Source organism: Nipponia nippon, unplaced genomic scaffold (assembly GCF_047370975.1).
Source record: "Nipponia nippon isolate SJK-2023a ecotype South Korea unplaced genomic scaffold, ASM4737097v1 scaffold_21, whole genome shotgun sequence".
Lineage (NCBI taxonomy): Eukaryota > Metazoa > Chordata > Aves > Pelecaniformes > Threskiornithidae > Nipponia > Nipponia nippon.
In genome coordinates, this window is record NW_028262338.1 from 3,797,310 (window position 1) to 3,816,565 (window position 19,256).

Consider the following 19,256-nt stretch of genomic DNA (forward strand, 5'->3'; position numbering starts at 1 on the left):
CTGTTCCACTGCAATGTTGCTTAATCTGGCAGTATTACAAGAACCGCCACACTGTCCTGAGTTCCTTCAACTATAGAGGATGAAACTGGTTCATTCTCTTCTGTCCATGTATCCAGTAAAAGAGTTCCTAAACTCTTTTTTTAGAAAGAGTGTGGAGGAACTGAACTCTCCTGAACTGTTGGAAAGGATCACAACTCCCGTGACAGGATGGGGGACAACCACTTCCCTGCCCACTTTGGGAAGAAACCTATGCCTGTAGCTCTCTCAGCATCATGTAGCCTGTCCACAGCACTGTCAGCCTCTTGAAGCGCAGCCCCAAAACTACCAGCGACATCAAATCTACTAGTTGCTGGCAGAAAGCAAAGCAGGTGGTGACACTACAGAAGACAATAGCAACATCTCTGGGACATGCTTTTCAAAAGCGGCCTTTCTTATTCCAGCCATCCTATTGCTGTCACGTAACGTCAGTGACTACCAGCTGACTAAGACCGGGAGCATTGCTCCACAGAGAAAAGCTTCTGCAGGTGAATGCTGCATCAGACTAGCTGCTTAATGTCATCCTTGCACTTCGCCACTGGCAACAGCCGCAGCGAGCTCCTGAGCCAAATGCCCCGTCCACAGCAAATCCACGCGCACAACGTCCACCTCGCGCGGTACTCGGCAGGGCGGTCTCTGTGCTGTCTGACACTGGAAACGGCACTCACAACATGAATAACGATGCCTTAGCTTTGACCTCCGACTCTCCTAAATCTCACATGCTTGGTAGCTCTCTCATAACGCTTAACGAAACACAATAAAACTAAATCACAGCAAGCAGGCAATTGACAAGCAATTAACTTCGGCAAAACTCTACAGCTCTAAGAGTTGTCCACAAAAAAGGACAGCAAGCCGCGGAGGGTGACCAGGGGCGCCGAACCTCACACCAGCAAAGGCAGAGCAGCGGGTGCTGAGAGACACGGACCCAGCGCCAGGTCACAGGGAAAGCACAGACGGAATCAGATGTCCTGCAGCATCATCCCCACCTCATCCTGCCTCAGAAGTTTCATTTATAGGGTAGTGAAGCTCTTTAAACAAATTGCTTTATGTTCATGCCTAACAGGACAGAAACGCACCCATTAAGCAAATGAGTACAATTTGTGCAGGCTTCTGCAGAGAAGCACCTCTTCACAGAAACCCAGGGAGGTGATTCAAAGGCTCACTCCTTGCTGCTCGTTCTTGCAGGAATTCAGTAGAGTTTGAAACATTCTTGCAGGTGAAAAATATTACCGGATATGCAAATGCCTCTCGTATTTGCTTAGAGTTGTTTAGCGATTTTTACACATCTAATTCAGGCATATTAACTGAAAACACAGGGCCTGACTATAAACCACGCAGAGCATTTTAAGGCACCGGTGTCCAAGCAGGAGCACGGCCCTCAGAAATGCCAGATGCAATGCTAAAGCAGAGAAGCAAAGCTGCACCTGCGCTTCGCAGCTCTGCCAGGGCCATTAGCTTGGCCTCGGCTCCCGCACTGCTGGAGCTCGAGCAGAAAGCGAGGCGAAAGCAGCAGCGCAGCGGGGTGAAGGGGAAGCGGCCGAGGCAGGAGGGGGAGGCTTTGTGTTTTCTGAGTGATCAGAGCCTGAGATGTCAGAGGCAGCATGGGGATCACGGGGCTGAGTTGCTAACTTCACACCCCAGCAGCTTCTAACAACTGCCTGTCCCATTTTGATCCTGATGGAGGTTAAGAATAACATTTACCAGCTAATTCCCCACTATCAATAATTTCCAGGCAGCAACTCTAAAGGGACACAGTTTTGCTGAAAACAAACAATGCAAAGAGACGAGACAAAATTCATTCCAAGTCAGAGCATTTCCAGTTTCCAAAACATCTCACAAACTCCGTGGGGTAAAGGAAAGTTTCAGGTTTGGACGAAATTTTTAGTCTAACAGCTAATTTCCTTTGTAGGTTTTACAAACCCATAGTATGCAGAATACGAGAGTACATTTGCTCCAACAGATACAGCACCACATTTTAACTTACACACCGTTCACCTATGTATGAGTTGGGCTGCGGATGACATTCAGAACGGCACATTGCTGTGTTCTCTCTTGTGCATTGCTGAACAGCAGCAACAGCCAGCAACCGAGGAAAGCACGCAGCGCTCTGATTTCCTGCAGCGCATGAACTTTTGAACTGCAAGTACTTTACCTCCATCAATAGTCAGGACAGAGGGAAGAGAAAAGGCAGTATCAGCTAAAAAAAATGCAAATGTAGCCCTGTAAAGTGCTCTAGCTGATGGCAATGCCCAGAAAATGCCTGATCAGAGAATTCCCTTTGTTTGACAGCGTACTTTCCTGGGAAGGCTGCAGTGAGCCACGTGCAGCCCAGTGCTCCATCGCAGAGATGATTAGAAATGATAGGGCAGTAGCTCGGCTGCGATGTCCTCACTCCTGTCAAGTAGATGATGCCAAATTGCTATTGGAAATAGCCCCTTTTGATGCCTTAAAGCCCTGAAAATGAAAGGCACTTTCCTGAAAGATCAGTCTCTGGTTGGCTTTCTGTCCCAGCACCAAACCTGCTCTGCATGCAGGTCCGGTTGCTGCCTACACAAACAGGAGTGGACCTTGTGGGACCAGATTCCCTTTGCAGAACTGCACACGCTTGCCTTTGCCCATCCTTTGGCACATACAAATGTCCACTCAGGCAGGATTTTCCTCATGCCCTAATGCAGCTCTTTGTGTAGTTGCTTGCAGCCTGGCTAATTCTGTATGCACAGGACTGCAAAGTGAAACCTTCTGTCAGCTCACGTGTTAAAATTTTAGATAAAAACAAACACCATGTTACAGGCATTCAGATCCAGACAAGGACATGCTTTCAGTTCTTGGGGTGCTGGTATCACAGTTTGGGGTCACGTCTGACCCTCCCAGCAAAGCGTGTAAAGTAGTGTGCCAATTCTATTATGCTGGCTTATTAAGCTCAGCAAACAACAATCCTCTCTGCACTGACACAAAAGTTTCCTGCTTCCCATTTTTTTCAAGTGCTGCTCCCAGTTCAGATGGCAATGCGCAAGTCCCTTGAACTGTGAGGATTAAGAGTGCAAAGAGGTGCTGATGCTCCCCGCTTCATTACGGGGTTCACCTGCACAGGACGCAACAGTTTCCGTAAGGGAAATTGCCCTTCCCCACAGATGCTGTGCTGGCACCCCACATTTTGCAGTCAGGGAGCTAACAGCGTACCCTAGAGAGCAAGCCTCAGCTCATGCAGTTTGATTTGCTAGATCAGGGGCCTTGCCTGAGGTTTCAGCTGATAATCAGAAAAACTTATGGGGCTGATGTGTAGCACTGCTCACTAGAAGAAAGCAACAGCAGGCTGGCAAAACGTACCTGGGATCTCAGCCCCAAGCTGCAGGCAGGCAAAGTTAGAATTGTTACCCAAACACTCGAGCTTCGCTTCTGAAACCGTACTCTAACTGGCTTAATCTTGTGCACATGACTTGTTTCATCCATATTTTCCTGCATATAAATTTGACAGGCAGAAACATTTATTTTGTCAGAGCACTGAAAGCCCCTGACGTTCAGTACTGATCTCTGACACGCCATAATTCGGCTCCCCCCTTTCAAGGTGACACTCTCCCTGTCTGCTAAGGACCCTTCAGCAGAAGGATGCAGGCATCTCTCGGGTTTCCTAGAAACCTGCCTCCAGCAGCACAACACGTATCCTCGCAATCACGTTCTCCATTAGCTGTTCTCAGCCTCAATATAAAATGTCCTGCTGGCTTTGAGAGACCGTAGCTGCGGCCATCAATGGAAATTGTGGGCACTTCCCAACTAGCCACCCACAGAATGAGCTTGGAGGGAGTAGGGTTTTCCTGGAGCAAGAGAAAAGCAAACACTGGTGTGTGTGAAGAGCTACAGTTGTTGAATATGTCAAGAAAGTAATGTTTGGATTGAGGAAAGCCAAACAGATGTAGCAGAGCTCTGCCAGGAAAGGACGGCTCTGTTATCCAGTTCATGTCTTCCTTAAAACTTGCCCGCACCACAGGCGGGTTGGGGCAGCTCCCCTCCGGCCTGGGCTGCCTCCCTCAGCCCGCCCCGCGGGTACAAGCGCAGCCTCCGGGGCAGCTCCTGCTGCCAGCCGCTGTCCGCTGGCACACCGTCCTTCCCTGCCCCTCCGCCAGCCACGCTGGCTCCCTGTGAACTTCGCCTCATTTCTGCTGTGGTTGGTTTCAACTCTTCAGGCTAGCCCCACCATACCCTCCCTATGCCGGCAGCGCCGGCACGAGTTACATCCCCATTTTTATGAAATGCAGTTAGAAATTAACTGACCACTATCCGTACTGTTTTCAGTCCGGACCAAAGACATCACCCCACAGTGACAGCCACACAGACTGAAGATATCTGGGCATGGTTTCCTTCATTTATGACTCGTCTATTTTGAAAACGCGGATACAGTTTACACTTTTCATAATTTTTGATTTGGCAAGTATAACCCATCTTACAATAACAGTTATTCCCCTTCCCTGGGGCATCACAAAATGAATAAAAGGGGAAAAATTAAATACCTTGCTTAGAACCTGGAATATATTTTGGTCAGAAATGCTGCTGTGGTGCCACAGAGCTCTAACCTGCATTTCCCAGCTGGATAAGACCCCTGCCATGCATTTTGGTACCTTCCTGCAGGGAAGGATATGGGGTGCCTAGAGCACCCTGCGCCCGCTGGGAAACACTCGCAGAGAGAAACACAGAGGTTTCTTACCTTGCAAATAGCCACAGTGTGAGCAGCAACATAACTCAGAGACCCTGAGCGGGTACCTGAACTTTCTGCGTCACTGTGCCATTACGTTCTCTGGGTAATGATTTTGAATAAGAAACGTGGCACTTGACATAAGTACCCAGGTCTGTCCCCTACCGCAATGGAGGGAGTACTTTAGCAGTTACACTTCTCTATTCGCATCTAAAACTACAATAAAATTACAAGCCAATAAGGTGCTCTGAAAGTGTTGGTGAATAACCACAATTAATGTAAATTTTGATTAATAAGATATTTCAGCTCAAAAAAATACATCATATTTTTTGAAAAATTTGTAAATCTTCAGGGTTTTTAATAAAGCTTAAATAAATATTAAAATAAGCGAATGTAGAAGAATGTTAGGTTTATAAGTGGAGAAATAAAACATCTTTATTTTTCCCCTCGCATTTGACCAAAATCGGCATGAGTTTATAACTTCCTTTGGTTGATCTTGGTCTGCTTTTTTATAGATAAGTTTTTCCTCAAAAAATGTGTACAACCCTAACTGACTCCTGTTTACGTATTTGGTGACATTAACCACTGTAAAGCTGGGAATAGGCCAAATCTCTGCTAAGTATTCCAAGCTTTTCACTTCTATAGCGTTAAATATTTACAGTTGCAAAAATCCAAGTGCTTCCTAGTGCCCATTCCAAACATCAAATATCGAGTAATTCACACTGGAAGAGCTGATGATGATAAAGGTTGGGAGATTACCAAGGCTGGAAGTTAAAAGTTGGAAAATATTTTCTGTTTTACCCTTTTGGATTATTGTGGAACAAAAAGAAACTTCAAAGCACTGCAGCCTACTGGCATACGAAGCTGAAGTCTCCAATAACCCCTTTTGTGGTGGGATTTCATGGCTCTGCGTGGATGTGCTGCTCTTTGAGCGGCACATAGTACCTGTACCCAAGGGCAGCAAATAAGCACAGACGTATGCTAATACAACATAACATATAACATGCTATGTAATGTACTTTCCTCCATCCATTTTTGTTTATTCCAAAGCTCCAAGCTGCGTCTGACTACAGCACTTCAGGCAGGTGCTGCGTGCCTGTGGGAAGCAATCAGGGACACACATAACTTATTTTAATTTAATCAGTGCTATCCATTCTTAAGACCAGCTATTTGAGATCCCTCTGCCTCGCTGCCAGGATGTATTCAACGGGGAAGCCAGCAGGAAACAAAGCGAGAGGCAAGGGAAGAAATTTAGAGCTAGTAACTGCACAGGAGCTAAAGAAATTTTGGCTGAAAGATGGGGGAGTGGGGAAAGGAAGCAGTCACAAGTCCATAAGCCCTACCCACCTCTGTGCAAACCCCACTCCCACGCCAACACAGGGCTGCTGAGGACACGGGAAAGCAGGGTGCAAACAGCTCCCGCACCTCTGTGCCAGCCACCGCAGGCGCATCCCAGCCGCGTGGCTGGGATGCTTGGCTACTGCGACGCCGAGCAGCCTCCCATGCACCTTGGCACTTCGGAGAAACGGAAGCGTTTCACGCAAAGAGACACATTCTGACGAACACTTATTGGTCATCACATTTTTTTCCAAATTGCTCTGATTGAGTGCTTACATCAAACAGTTTTGTTGCTGAGGGCTGTTCCGTATACCCGTTACAAAGACAATTCCCTAGAAAGAGCTGCCTGTCAAACCCTCAGTTTTCAGTGCAGGCAGCCGACCACGTACCTGACCTGCCAGACTCTATCAGATGACAATGAGAAAAGACTAGCGAGAGAAAATGAGATGTCAGTGCCATGTACTGGCTCTTGGGCACAGCCATGAGAAACCAATTCAGCCATTTCGTCCATCCACTCACACACCTGCAGGCTCAGGTCTCTGACCAGGGGGAAGGATGCTCTCCTTGCTCTAGAAGGAAAACGTGCAGGGAACCGAGATCTTCTCTTTATTGACAAAATAGCCAGGACACGAGGCTGTATGGTCAGAGTCTTCAGGACACACACATTCGTTCACAACAGTGGCAGGCTGTCAAGTTTGTTTGAGGAGCAGAAGCAAGAAAAGGGCAACTTTCAAAGCTTTTCTTTCTGCCAAACCTGAACAGATTTTTGAGGGATAAAGGCAAGTCTGTCGCTCCTCCCAGATGAATCTCAAAGGCCTATTGAGAATAAAGCTGCCCTGAACAGCTTACAAAAAGTTATGTTATAACGGTACGCACTGGGCAAAGTAAATACCAGGGCAGCTTCCCTGCCCAAATCTATCATCCATTCTGCAGCTGTAGGTCTAGGGCTGAACAGGACCAATTCCTTGAAACACCACTGAACCGCTTTTTCTCCTTTTGAGCAGGGAACAGACAGCGCACAGCCATGACTGGCAATCTTGGGAGCTCAGGTCAGTCAGATATTCTTATGAAGACTGACGAGTCAAGCAATGTTGAGTGGTTTCCTGGTAAGTAAAACACTTGAAAACACAACTGGTCAGACACAAAATCTGATGCTTTTGGACAATAAGCCATTTTAAAGCAAACTTTTCTTCTAAACGAAGTCTAGGAATTGGTCACTATAAAAATGTTCACAACTGACATTTTAAGCAAAGTGAATTCCCCCTGTTAGCTCTTGCAAAATTAAAACAAGTGTGCCAGACTCCTCTTGATAGTTTAGGTTTGGGTGGTCTTGGATCAAAATACTCACAATTCAACAGACTCAGATTCCCAGCTGAAAGCGGTGCTGCTTTCTGCTGGCGCAGTCAGGGCAGGAGCTGGGCATGTAGCTCTAAGGCCAACAAGATTCAGGTATTGGGAAATATTTGAGCCATATTTCACTTTCACTGAGGGGAGGGTGTAGAGAAAAGAAAGTGCAAACATAGCTAATACCTTATTCCTTGATTTTCCTTTTCTACTCTGATTGAATTTGCCCACAAATGGCAGTGTAACCATCCCCACGGCACGCTACCGTGGAGCTATGGAAAGCAGTCAAAACAAGAAATTCCCCCCTGCTTTAGCAATCTGCTAATCTGAACGTTTCCATGACGAATGTGGAAATGGCTGATTCTAGCCACAAATTTGGTCATGATTGGCTGCAGACTGTAAAAACACATGAAAAATCTCTATTTCTGCAGCTAGTAGAAACCAGAGATGCACTTATGTGTACATTATTTGCTGTGCTGGCCCTCTGCCTTTTAGTGTTGTGGGTTTGTTTTGTTGTTTGTTTTTTTTTTTTCCCCCTGACTCATTTATCATTTTATTGCTTATGCTTGCTGGAGGATATACAAGTAACTTGAAATTCTCAAGTCCATCTTCATCTTGTATCTAAGCGCTAACTGCTAACCTACTAAGAGAGGACCAGGCACTCTTCTCAGCTTCGTTAGTGTTTGCTTCGTACTGAGCTCTTCATATTTCTTCCTGTTCCCAGTACCCCCAAGCCCGTACACCTTTAGGGTTTTTAAAGTCACAGTAATCCCTGAGCCAGGGGGTGGATGAGGTTGGAAGGGACCTCAGAAGACTATCTTGGCCAATCCCCTCCTCAAGGCAGGGTTAACTACAGCAGGTTGCTCAGGACTGTGTCCAGCTGGGTTTTGAGTATCTCCAAGGATGGAGACTCCACAGCCTGTTCCAGTCACCCTAACAGTACATTTTTTTTCTTAAGTTTAAGTGGAATTTCTTGTGTTTCAATTTGTGCCCATTGCCCCTTGTCCTGTCACTGGCCACCACTGAGAAGAGCCTGGCTCCATCACCACTACTCCCCTCCATCAGGTATTTATACACTCTGGTAAGATCTCCCTGAGCCTTCTCTGCTGCAGGCTGGACAGCCCCAGCTCTCTCAGCCTCTCCCCGTATGTCAGATGCTCCGATCACTTAATATTCCTTGTGGCCTCTCAGTGGACTCAGTCCAGTAAGACCTCATCTCTCCTGTACTGGGGAGCCCAGCACCAGACATGGCATTGTGGATGTCTCACCAGTGCCAGGCAGAGGAGAAGCATCACCTCCCTTGACCTGCTGGAGATGCTCTGCCTAACGCAGCCCAGGAGGCTGCTGGCCGCCTTTGCTGCAGAGACACATCGCTGGCTCGTGGTCAGCTTGTCCCTCAGGACCTCAGCCAGGCTCCACCAGCACCCCAGGAATGCTGCGCAGCTTTGCTTGTCTGAGATACAAGTGAAGCAAACGTGGTAGAAAGAGGTGTTATCTTTTACTAGGCCAACTCAGAATGCTGGAAAAGGCAGACAAGAAGAATCCCTGCAGTGAATGAAGTTAAAACGCCATCAACTGAGGAGATCAGAAGAAATAATTTCTAATGAAATGTACAAATAATCTGTGGAACTGCCCCAAACCACTACCGAAGCAAAGGGCACAAATCCAATAGATTACCCAGGGACACTCCAGCAAACAGGGAAAGCTTCTGCAGCTTTACTGATAGGTTTGCAAGTCTAAGAAATAGAAATCTGTATCCCGCAGGACAGGGTGCGTGGCTCATAACCTGCCTAGACAAAATGCCCAATTATATCGGATTAAGTTTTCACATTCAAGCCAAACGAATTACGTCCTCCTCTACAAACCCACAACACTGTCAGCTCCCAGAGAAAAAGTCTTGCACTTGATGGACCGCTGCTCTCAACTTTAAGGCAATTTCAGTGCTACTCCGGCCTTTATTGATTCAGGCTCCCCATTTTCATTAAAACAAGGAATTAAATCTTGTACTCTTGAACAGTGCTGCAACATATCCTCGCAGCTGGAATAACTGAACCAGCCACCAGCGGCCCTGCCAGCGCCCCGGACCCAGCCACGAGCAGGGTGCGAGGGGGAGCAGCGCAAGCGGAGCTGTCCCCTGCACCGAAGCTGGAAGGGTTCAGCACGGGCCACTTGAGCCCACTCTGCCAGGAGCCACCACGTGCTTACTGATATTAACCCGTCTCTGGAAACTCCTCACTTTAGACATGACCTGTTTATTTTACCTATTCTTAAAGCAATGCACATGCATAGTTTTTGCTTTTAGTTTATTACACCGAAGATACGTAGCTTCAGGTAGATGTGTGAGCTGCTTAGCTAGAAAAGGCTATACAAATTGTCTTCAAACTACTTGGAAGAGCACATATTTACCAAGATGACAGTGTATTTGCAGGGGTGTGGATCTAGCCCTGTTATAACTATTTCTTCAAGCCCTTGCTTCAGCAGCAGTATTTAACTCCTACATAAATCCTGAAATATTCAAATAAACACACAGATAAATATAACAAATAATAAATAAGATAATAGTAGATGATAATCTAATAATAAACCAGATAATAAACACTTTACTCAATAAAAGATAGACACAGCAATACCAAATGGAGCAGTTACACCTAGGCATCGTTAGCAAGGTGCCCTCTGGCAGAGAAGGCAACCCCCGCAGCGGGCTGCATCAACAACCGTGCAGCCAGCACTCGGACGAGCGATCCTTCCCCTCTGCTCGGCGCTTGCGTGAGCACATCCAGAGTGCCGTGGCCAGTTTTGGGCTCCCCAGCACAAGACAGACATGGATACACCAGAGCATGGTCCAGCGGAGGCCACCGGGATGGTCGGGGGCTGAAGGAGGTGCTGAGGGAACAGGTGGGCAACACTAAGGAATCCATCATGTAGTGGTGATTGACTTCTACTAACTATTTAGCTCACAGACAAAGAACAATTTCAGCTTGTATTCAAGCCCAGCACATACTAGTGTTTCATTGCTGACAAGGTGAAGTGGTTGCAGTCACTGTAAAACACACCAAGCAGCCCACAGGCACGTGCGGCAAACGTGCCTCCACTGCTCCTGTTTGGAGATTCGGGGGATCCTCTGGGCATCCGTCTAGAAGGAGCATCTGCAACTGGCTCAAGTCAGCTGAAACCAGCAGTGTTGTTCTGTAATGCTCTTTCCTGCTAGGTAAATAGTGACTAAAAGGTGTGAAATTCTGTACTAGCTTTGAAAATGGCCAAGAAAATCAAAGGAATTTCTTCCAACTTGCTCTCTCCAACTGGGTGTCCTACTAACCAGCAACACCACGCGGATAACGCATCAGAGCCAAGAGGAGATAACTCTGGGAACACAAGTTTTGATAAATATAGGTGAACAACCACTGCCAGCAGGCATCAGCAAGATTGAATCCCACTGTAAATGTTCAAATGTGTGACCAGATGCTGGATTTTTACTGCTCGTGAACTCCAACAAAAAGCAATTTCTTCCATCCACTAGAGAGTGGAGCCAATCACAAGACAACAAAGTAGTAGAGAACAAATACGTTCAGCCAAAAATTACCTACGTTTAGTGGAAATCAGATCCAGCTCCCAGGTTTCTGGCAGGTAGATAAGACACCCCTTGGGGTCACAGCAACCACCATGCCCAGCGCATCGTGTTCAGCTCTCGTGTACTTCACAGCGCCTAAACACGACTCTCACAGCTTCAAGTGTGACTCAATGCTTAGACAGTATACAGTTACGCTTGCTTTTTAAAGAATATCATACACATCCCAGACAATTGTACAATTATGGCTGCATTATAATAACACATAAAGATGAACTGTAAACCACGTACACACACCCTAATGTAAAATTTTACCCTACCCTACCTGTCTTTTACAAGGAACACAGAATTTTACACTTGGTCACAAACTTGTCACAATCAAATCCCCTGCACAGCCCTTCCCCGTTTCTCTTTAGAGCGATTGCTTGATGCTTGATATTTCCTAAGACAATTTTTTATTTAAATTGCTAGAAAATCCATACCAACTTGCAATTCAAAAGTATATATATGAACTGAGAAAGAGATCCAGTGGAAATAGAGACCTACCCTAGAAATACTGAAAGACTGTCAAATGCAGAGGTTCTGGCAGGGAATATTTCCAAACAGCAGGAAGACTTACCCAAGTTAGAGTCTTTCTTCTTGTTTTCTAAATAATCCTCATTCTGTATGGTATGGACGTGCCCCTGACAGTGCTTTCAACTTTCTGCTCGGCAGCACCCTGGAATTTTTGAATTAACCCTAAAGGAAACTGAGCAAAGCTCAAGCAAACACTACACAAACCAGACCTCCTGAAAAATCAGCATTTCACAGCCAATATTTATGGATTTAAGGATTAAAATCCCTGGGATTACTGCTGGCTTTCTCATTTTTCATGAGCTTCTCCTCCTCCCCTTCTTTATGAAAACATCCTAATTTTTTTCCCCTCTTGATAATCTTTATAAAACACACATCATTAGTACTGCACACTTGGTGTTGGATTACTGAATATGCAACAATGCCCTAACAATACTTTCTGAGAAAGAAACCACAAGGTATTGGGAAGAATTTGCTGTGTATCTACATTTTATTCCCTCCTCAAAGGCTTTACAAAGCATGGGATTTGGGAATAAACAGGTCTCTTCTGCAAGTGCTCTGCCTATGGAGCCACGGAGTTTCTCCCCGTCATACATGCCTGTATGAAGGATTACAATATTTCAGATGCTTTTCACCCCCCAAGCCCCTCCACAGCAATTTCCTCATGCCCACACGTTTCCTCCACCACCTCGCATCCCACTCTCCTCTGCAAATTACACCTCACATAAACAGTGCTGGGTTACTTGCAAGTGGCACATGTTCATTTTCTTCTCCCTTCCTAATATAAATTTCTCTCCTAGCAAATATACAGAAGGGACAGGAAAAGCAAAACAGGAGGTCTTACCTTTTGATGGTCTTCTTTGTTTCGTTTGTAGAGAAGAGAACGTACCCATTACAGCACCCATTGCAAAAGCTACTTGTGAGTTTTTGGGGAGGATTTATTTTGGCTAGGGTTTTTTTTTTGATTCTTCTCACCCCACGCCCCCACCGCCAGTGAACAAAATCTATGTGAAATGCCCCCAAGAACAAAACAAAACAGAGGAAGTCAAGAGAAGAAAGGAAAGAAGAAAGGAGGAGGGAAAAAGCAAAGCACTGCAGCTCAGCGTTCAGCAAGCGTTAAGCTTTGAGGGTTTTTTTTTTTTTTTAAGTCAACACACATGCACTGACTCACAGCCGGCTGCACTGTTATTATTCAAAACAGCTCCCCATCAAAATTTAAATGCTAGGTAGATTCCCTCAGACCAGAGCTGGCAGCAGATGCATCAAAATATTTACTGGAGCACAGCCACATAAACACACAGGCTAATTCTTCCTCCCGTTCCCTTATGGCTCCAACCAGCAGCCTGTAGGTCTAGCGAGGGAGCATCAGTGCATCTCTTCCAGTAAATACTAAACTGAAGTCCTGTAGCCATGCTGAGGGTCTCGGGGGGAGGCCAGGGCTTTGGGCTGGGTACCAATTTGGAATGAATGGAAATCTTCTGAGTGGGAAACGATAGTGAGCGAGGCATCAAAGCCCCAGCTGCGCGGAGTGCGTGCTCCTGCTAATTAAGAGTCTGACAGAAAGGTAGGAAGCAGCAATCTCTAACAGTCTTCTCAAGCAGAAAAGTCAGGGGAAAATAAGTAAGTGCAATGGGGGAAAACAGAAAATTTCACCACAATCCTTTTCCTGCGCATCCTTTCTCACGCACCAGAAGCACGAGCAAGGCAGCTGTTAATAACTTATTTTTCTGCAAAGTACATATGTGTGCATCCTTTTTAAGGACATTAAAACAACAAATTGTTGAAACAAAATTCTGCAAATGTCAAGTGGCTTGAAGGAGGTAGACAATTCCCAGCATTTTGTTCAGTTCTTTCATATTTCAAATAATCAGCCACGCATCTTGTTATGTTTTCTCAGAAGGTGGGACAGCAAGCGCTCAGGTACAGAAAGAGTTAAATATACCGAGGCAGCCATCAGAACCAGAATTAATTCGCTATTTGCACACGGAGACTGAGATTAAGGCAGCATCTGTGCAAATACTGTATTTGTCTGAAGAAATTCTTTCCTACACCAGGGACCAAAGCACCTTGTCTCAACAGGTTTCCCCAGCTTTCCTCTAACTTTGGAGTAAAGATTTCATCAACCACAGATCCCAGAGCCCTCAGGATCAGCAGCTGCACAGCATCGGTGTCCCTGGAGGTAAAGCCCCCTGTTACCTTCTGCTCACACGCTGCCAGCAATGCTGTCTTTGCATGCACAGGTGCATTTCTATCCCTTGTGTACACCAGCAAAGAGCTTTCAATTAGTTGCTAGTCACAAAAGGCGTTACACAAAATGCTTTTTCGTTTTCTTATTTTTTTTTCTTGTTTTACAACTCAAAATACAGCAATTAAACTTTTTCTGAGCAACGTCTGAGGTAAGGCCCTGTTTAGATGCCAAAATCCTGAACTGAAATGTATCATTTTGCAGGCAGGTGCAAAGTGCCCGGGACTTGGGGCACACAGCGCTGCCGTTGTCATCGTCGGGGAGCCTGTCCTGCCTTGTGCAACACCTCTGCCCCCCCCAAATTCCTCCCCGAGGCTGGCCCACAGCTGTGGTCCTGCAGCCCATGGGCTAACAGGCTTCTCCAGCCACCTGCATCCAGGTGGGGGTTCCTCAGTCTAAGGTGATCTCCACAAGCCACTGAAAAGCTGTAGGATATTCTTAAGCTCTTATTTAAATATTTATATTTATTTTATGAATATTTTATTTGTGTTTACATATTAAAATATTAGATAGGCTACAGCGCGCATGTGGAAAACCACAGCTCTTGGTATTTGTGCACACAACAACGGCTGGAGGGTGACCAGAGGCCACAGCAGATGTGCCCTCACGTAACAGCGGCTCCTTCATGCCACAGTTGCCGAGATGAGAAACCAGCAGCTGAGGATGTGCCTAGATACGTCATTTCTCATGCAAACAGGGAGCAAGGAGAGATGGTGGGGCTCCTGTTTGGCAGGCTGGGTTTGCAGCCCCTTTGCCACCTCAGTGATACATCACTGCCCTTACTGGACACGGGTGCCAGGACAGAGCCTCCATGGGTCCTGGGGCAGGAGCTGTGCTCCTGCAACTGAGTGGTCACCCCTGGATCAGGCCTTCACCAGTGGGCGAGGGCTGTGGTGGTCCTGCCTCCCCGCGGCAGGAGGTCTCAATGCCCTCTCTGGACTCCTCCATTGGCATAAAGACAGCTAAAAGCATCCTATCACCAAAAGCAACAGCTGTCACCAGGATGCTGTGCTCCCCTGTCCTCTGCTCCCGCGCATGATGTCTCCAAGATGTCAAAAATGGAAACCTCGTCAATCTAGGCAAAGTTGTCACTAGAAGAAGTAGTCCATGAACCGCAACTCCTGTCACTCTGCTCGCAAAACCACGTCAGTTGACTCACGCACTGGGAATAAGTGTTATACCCCTAAGAGCTCCAAAGTAAATGCTTGCAAAGAACTACACAGATTACCATAGAATCATTTAGGTTGGAAAAGACCTTTGAGATCATCAAGTCCAAATGTAAACCTAACACTGCCAAGTCCACCACTAAACCATGTCCCCAGGCACCACATCTACCTGGCTTTTAAATACCTCCAGGGACAGCGACTCAACCACTTCCCCGGGCAGTCCGTTCCAGTGCCTGACAACCCTTTTGGTAAGAAATTTTTCCTAATATCCAGTCTAAACCTGCCCTGGTGCAACTTGAGGCTGTTTCCTCTTTTCCTATCACTTGTTACTTGGCAGAAGAGACCAACACCCACCTCGCTACAACCTCCTTTCAGCAAAAAACGCCTAGAAAGTAGCTGGCTTCAGGATTCCTCCTGACATCAGCTGGATCCCAGCCATGCAGAAAGAGCTCGGCCTAGCAGCGACAGATTAGGCTACCCATATGGTAAGATACCCCAGAAAAAAGTAATTTAGGAAGATAAAATTGCACCCCTGATGCTGCACTGTTGTTTACTTGAAACAGCATGGCATATGAAGGCGGAGGGCAAATGTGAATGTTTGGTTTTCTTTGAAACTTGAAAGGAAAAAAAAGATTTGTCTTGGCTGGAAATCAGTATTGACAGATCCCTATGAAATCATGGGGACAAACCGTTACATGCATTTTTGTTTATATGACTCAAATATACAAGAACAGGGATAAGAGGAGGGACCACGTCTGTGGCTGGGCAGACGAGCACGGAATCCCAGATCGGCAGTTCAAAAGAAGCAGCTTTCTCTCACAGCCAAAAATCAAGACCTCAGAGGAACAGAATCATAAACCCTAATGAACTAGGGTATTTGCCACAGCAGGCAGGAATTCTCTTCCCTTAAACATGACCATCCAAATTTATCAAGCTAAGAGATAATGAGACTTAGGGGAGCCCTTATTGCTCTCTACAACTACCTGAAAGGAGGCTGTAGCGAGGTGGGGGTCGGCCTCTTCTCCCAAGTGACAAGCGATAGGACGAGAGGGACCAGCCTCAAGCTGCACCAGGGAAGGTTTAGGTTGGATATTAGGAAAAATTTCGTCACTGAAAGGGTAGTCAGGCCCTGGCACAGGCTGCCCAGGGCAGTGGTTGAGTCCCCATTCCTGGAGGTATTTAAAAGAAGGGTAGACGTGGTGCTTAGGGACAGGATTTAGTGGTGGACTTGGCAGTGCTGGGTTAATGGTTGGACTTGATGATCTCAAAGGTCTTTTCCAACCTTAATGATTCTATGATTCTAAGTGCTGATGGTCCCCCTCTATCCAAGGAGCTGAATATTCTTTAGAGTATTTCCTTTAGAGGTAAGATGAAGACTGAGCTCTGACTGAGATGGTGAAATGCACAGTTCTAGCTGCCTGGGTAACTAAGCCAGCATCCTGGGTAAGAGGTGCTATCAGAGGATCAGAAGTACCTTGGGGAAAGGAGATACTGTAATGTGCTGAACCTGACTGCAGCCCCCAGTACCGATTTGCAGTGCTCCAGAGCCCGGGCACTCCTCACTTCCCAGTGCAGTGAGATACCCCAGCTGCACATTGTGGGCACAATTTACACCCAGTTCTCAAGCCTTTGCTTGCACAGCTGAAGGTGTGTACTGCTTCGTGATGCCTCTGGCATGCCTAAACCCACCCCTTTCTCACAAAAAGTTCACCCAACGGGTGACTTGCGTGACTGTCCCCGCAGCCACTGCTAAGGAGGGGAGAGCCTCCGCGGGAAAGGGCCACGAGTGCTTCACACAGGCGATGGGCAGACACACGCTAGGTGTGCACGGATACAGCAACACCCGGAAAGTGTTCATCAGGGTATGCCACTGCCCCAGCAGAAGCCTGGCCACATACACAGCCAAGCACTCGATGCTGGGTGCTGATCTCCCGAGCTAGATCGGCAGGGCAGATGCGTCCCCATGGGTCACCTCTAATCCATCATTGTTGTCTGCCAGCAATTAAACCCCACTCCATCCTTTTACCACTACCATATACTGTATCGTAATAAGTTCTGTCTACTGACTAACAAATTCATGACTTAATACTATTCACTGACCCTCTTCCCAATTTCTTTATGCCTCCTAACTCTATACCACTGTGTTTAATAAGCATCCGTAAGACTCTGAAGCATCAGAGCAAAGTAGACAGACGCTGGCAGTGATGTAAATGCTTATTTGTTGGATGTAGCCAGAAGGTTTGGCCAGAATAAGTAGTTCATTATTTTTAATACATGCAAATATAGCATCTTCAATTAGGGAGTCATATCACCACCGAACTGATATTGATACAGGATGGAAATCTCCTGGGAGCAAGGTCACAGGAATTGGTACAGCTCTGCTCCCTGATGCAGGATCAGGTCCTCTTCCCACTAAAGACAACTGGTGCAAAATGGAGCCGGACCACACTTGCATTAAATCTATCCTGAACCACGCATTTCTGGTATTTTCGTGGATATATACAGGAAAGTAGAGGGGGAGGGTGGTTTTCTCATCGTGCAGAAACATGGACCGTTGCCAGGAGAAAATACCCTCCTTAAGCACAGTATCTAGGGACGCAATCTCTGATTTATCAGCCATCCTCTCCTACAAGGCAAAGCTGGCAACGTCGATCTGTAGAACTGGCAAGGGAATGCCTCAGACATACCCGGATATTAAAACTTAGGGCATTTGTGAAATTCATTCAGTTGTGGTTTGTTTTTTGGTTTTGGGTTTTTTGGGGTTTTTTTGTCTCCTGAAGTACAGCAATGAGCATTTGCATAATAGGAACACAAATAAAACCCGAAAACTGCCTGTTTATAGCAAGCCCTTGTCATTCACTCTATATCTATCAGCTTTGAGTGGTTCCAGGTAGGTTCTGCTTTAAGAAGCCTAAATAAAGCTGGAAGTGACTGATTCCTTTTCCCTTCTGGGTATGTTAGGAATGAGACCTAGGCAGCGTTAACCAGAGTTTCTTTCTATGTGCTTAAGACTAAAGGAATTTCGTCTTTCATATTCCAGTAACTAACACTTGTTTCAGGGAAGCATTTTACATTTACCCAACAAGGGGTGCTCCACTTTAAGGCAGAGGTGACTTTCTGTTCACCTGAGCAGCTACTGTGTTTCTTGAGGCCGATATGTAAACAGAGTCCTTCCCACAAGCAACTGAGAGCACACAAGTAGCAGACTGGGAGCTGGGACGATGCCACATGAGCACGGGCACAGAAATGCCTGCAGCTGTGTCCGCTCAACTGTAACCTGGTCAGATGTTTGCAATCGGGACCCACTGACACCAGCCCAATTACCACTCACAGTGCTCTGGCACAAAACCACTTCCAGCCATGGCCGCAAGCTGGGTCCCCCCAGCAGCGCACGGTTGCTCCTGCAATGTTCTGGGCATAGATTCCTCCATGAGGGATGGCAGCTGGCGGGGGGGGAGCGGAAGACATGAATTTTGCATCGACTGCACAGGCACTGATATGGCAGCCCCCTTGCAGAAGCTGCTCGTGCACCATGAGAGCTGCCCACAGGCTCTTGCCCTCTCTTCCAGCTCTCTCTGATTTTTAAAGCAGTTCATGAGACACAGACTTGGCTACCCGGGGGAAAAAAAAAAATAAAAATCAAAAGCAAGAAGGAAAATGTTCCTTTTCTAAGAGAATGAAATGAGAGTTTCTGTTGCTTAGCAAATTTTTAACCAGTTGCTGTCCTCAGCTGTCTGTACCAGAACATCCTCTGCCAAGCCCCTTACCTGACCCTAAGTCCAAGGCTCCGCAGGAGACCTGGCAGGAGCCTTTCAGAGCCACAACCTGCCCGACTGCCAGTCACTGCTCGCTTCGGGGTGAGGAGTCACAAAGAGCACACCTACCCCACCATGCTGGAGCACTCCAGACCTTCCCCCAGCACCACTGAAGGACTCATCCTTCAGGTCATCTTGGTGCTGAGGCTTCAGGCAGCAGCACTCCACACAGTCACAGACCAACTAAGGAAGACCAAGGTGCAAAAGCATGGTAGGAAATGAAAAAAAAATAGCTCCAGCTGGACCCTGAAGAGAAGAGGAAGAAATCATCACCATCCTGACCACATGCTTAGAGCTTGGAATATTGACAAGCCTCCATAGTGCAACCCCCCCCCCCCGCCCCGAACCCACAGGACTCTGAGGAGCAGGAGAAAGGCGAGTGCATCGTTTATCTTGCAGTAGTAGTCATCGTTTTCCTTTTCTTTATTTCTCTATTATTAAAAATAAAAATAATTCTTTAATTAGACTGCTAAGGTTTCAGTTACAC

At 46.7% G+C, this 19,256-nt stretch overlaps 1 protein-coding gene across 7 annotated transcripts in view; it reads right to left on the reverse strand.

Moving 5' to 3' along the window:
* The window catches only part of KCNIP1 (potassium voltage-gated channel interacting protein 1), a 482,303-nt gene that overhangs the window by 275,404 nt on the left and 187,643 nt on the right, over nt 1-19,256 (reverse strand). For 2 of the 7 annotated variants that reach the window (XM_009469455.2, XM_009469454.2), the window contains exon 1: nt 12,388-12,642. The exons of the other annotated variants lie outside the window; for them this stretch is intronic. In XM_009469455.2, coding sequence (XP_009467730.1) covers nt 12,388-12,448 — 61 coding nt within the window. In that variant the 5' untranslated portion in view covers nt 12,449-12,642. Of the gene's footprint in view, nt 1-12,387; nt 12,643-19,256 lie in introns of those variants that run through there. 7 annotated transcript variants of the gene reach the window in all.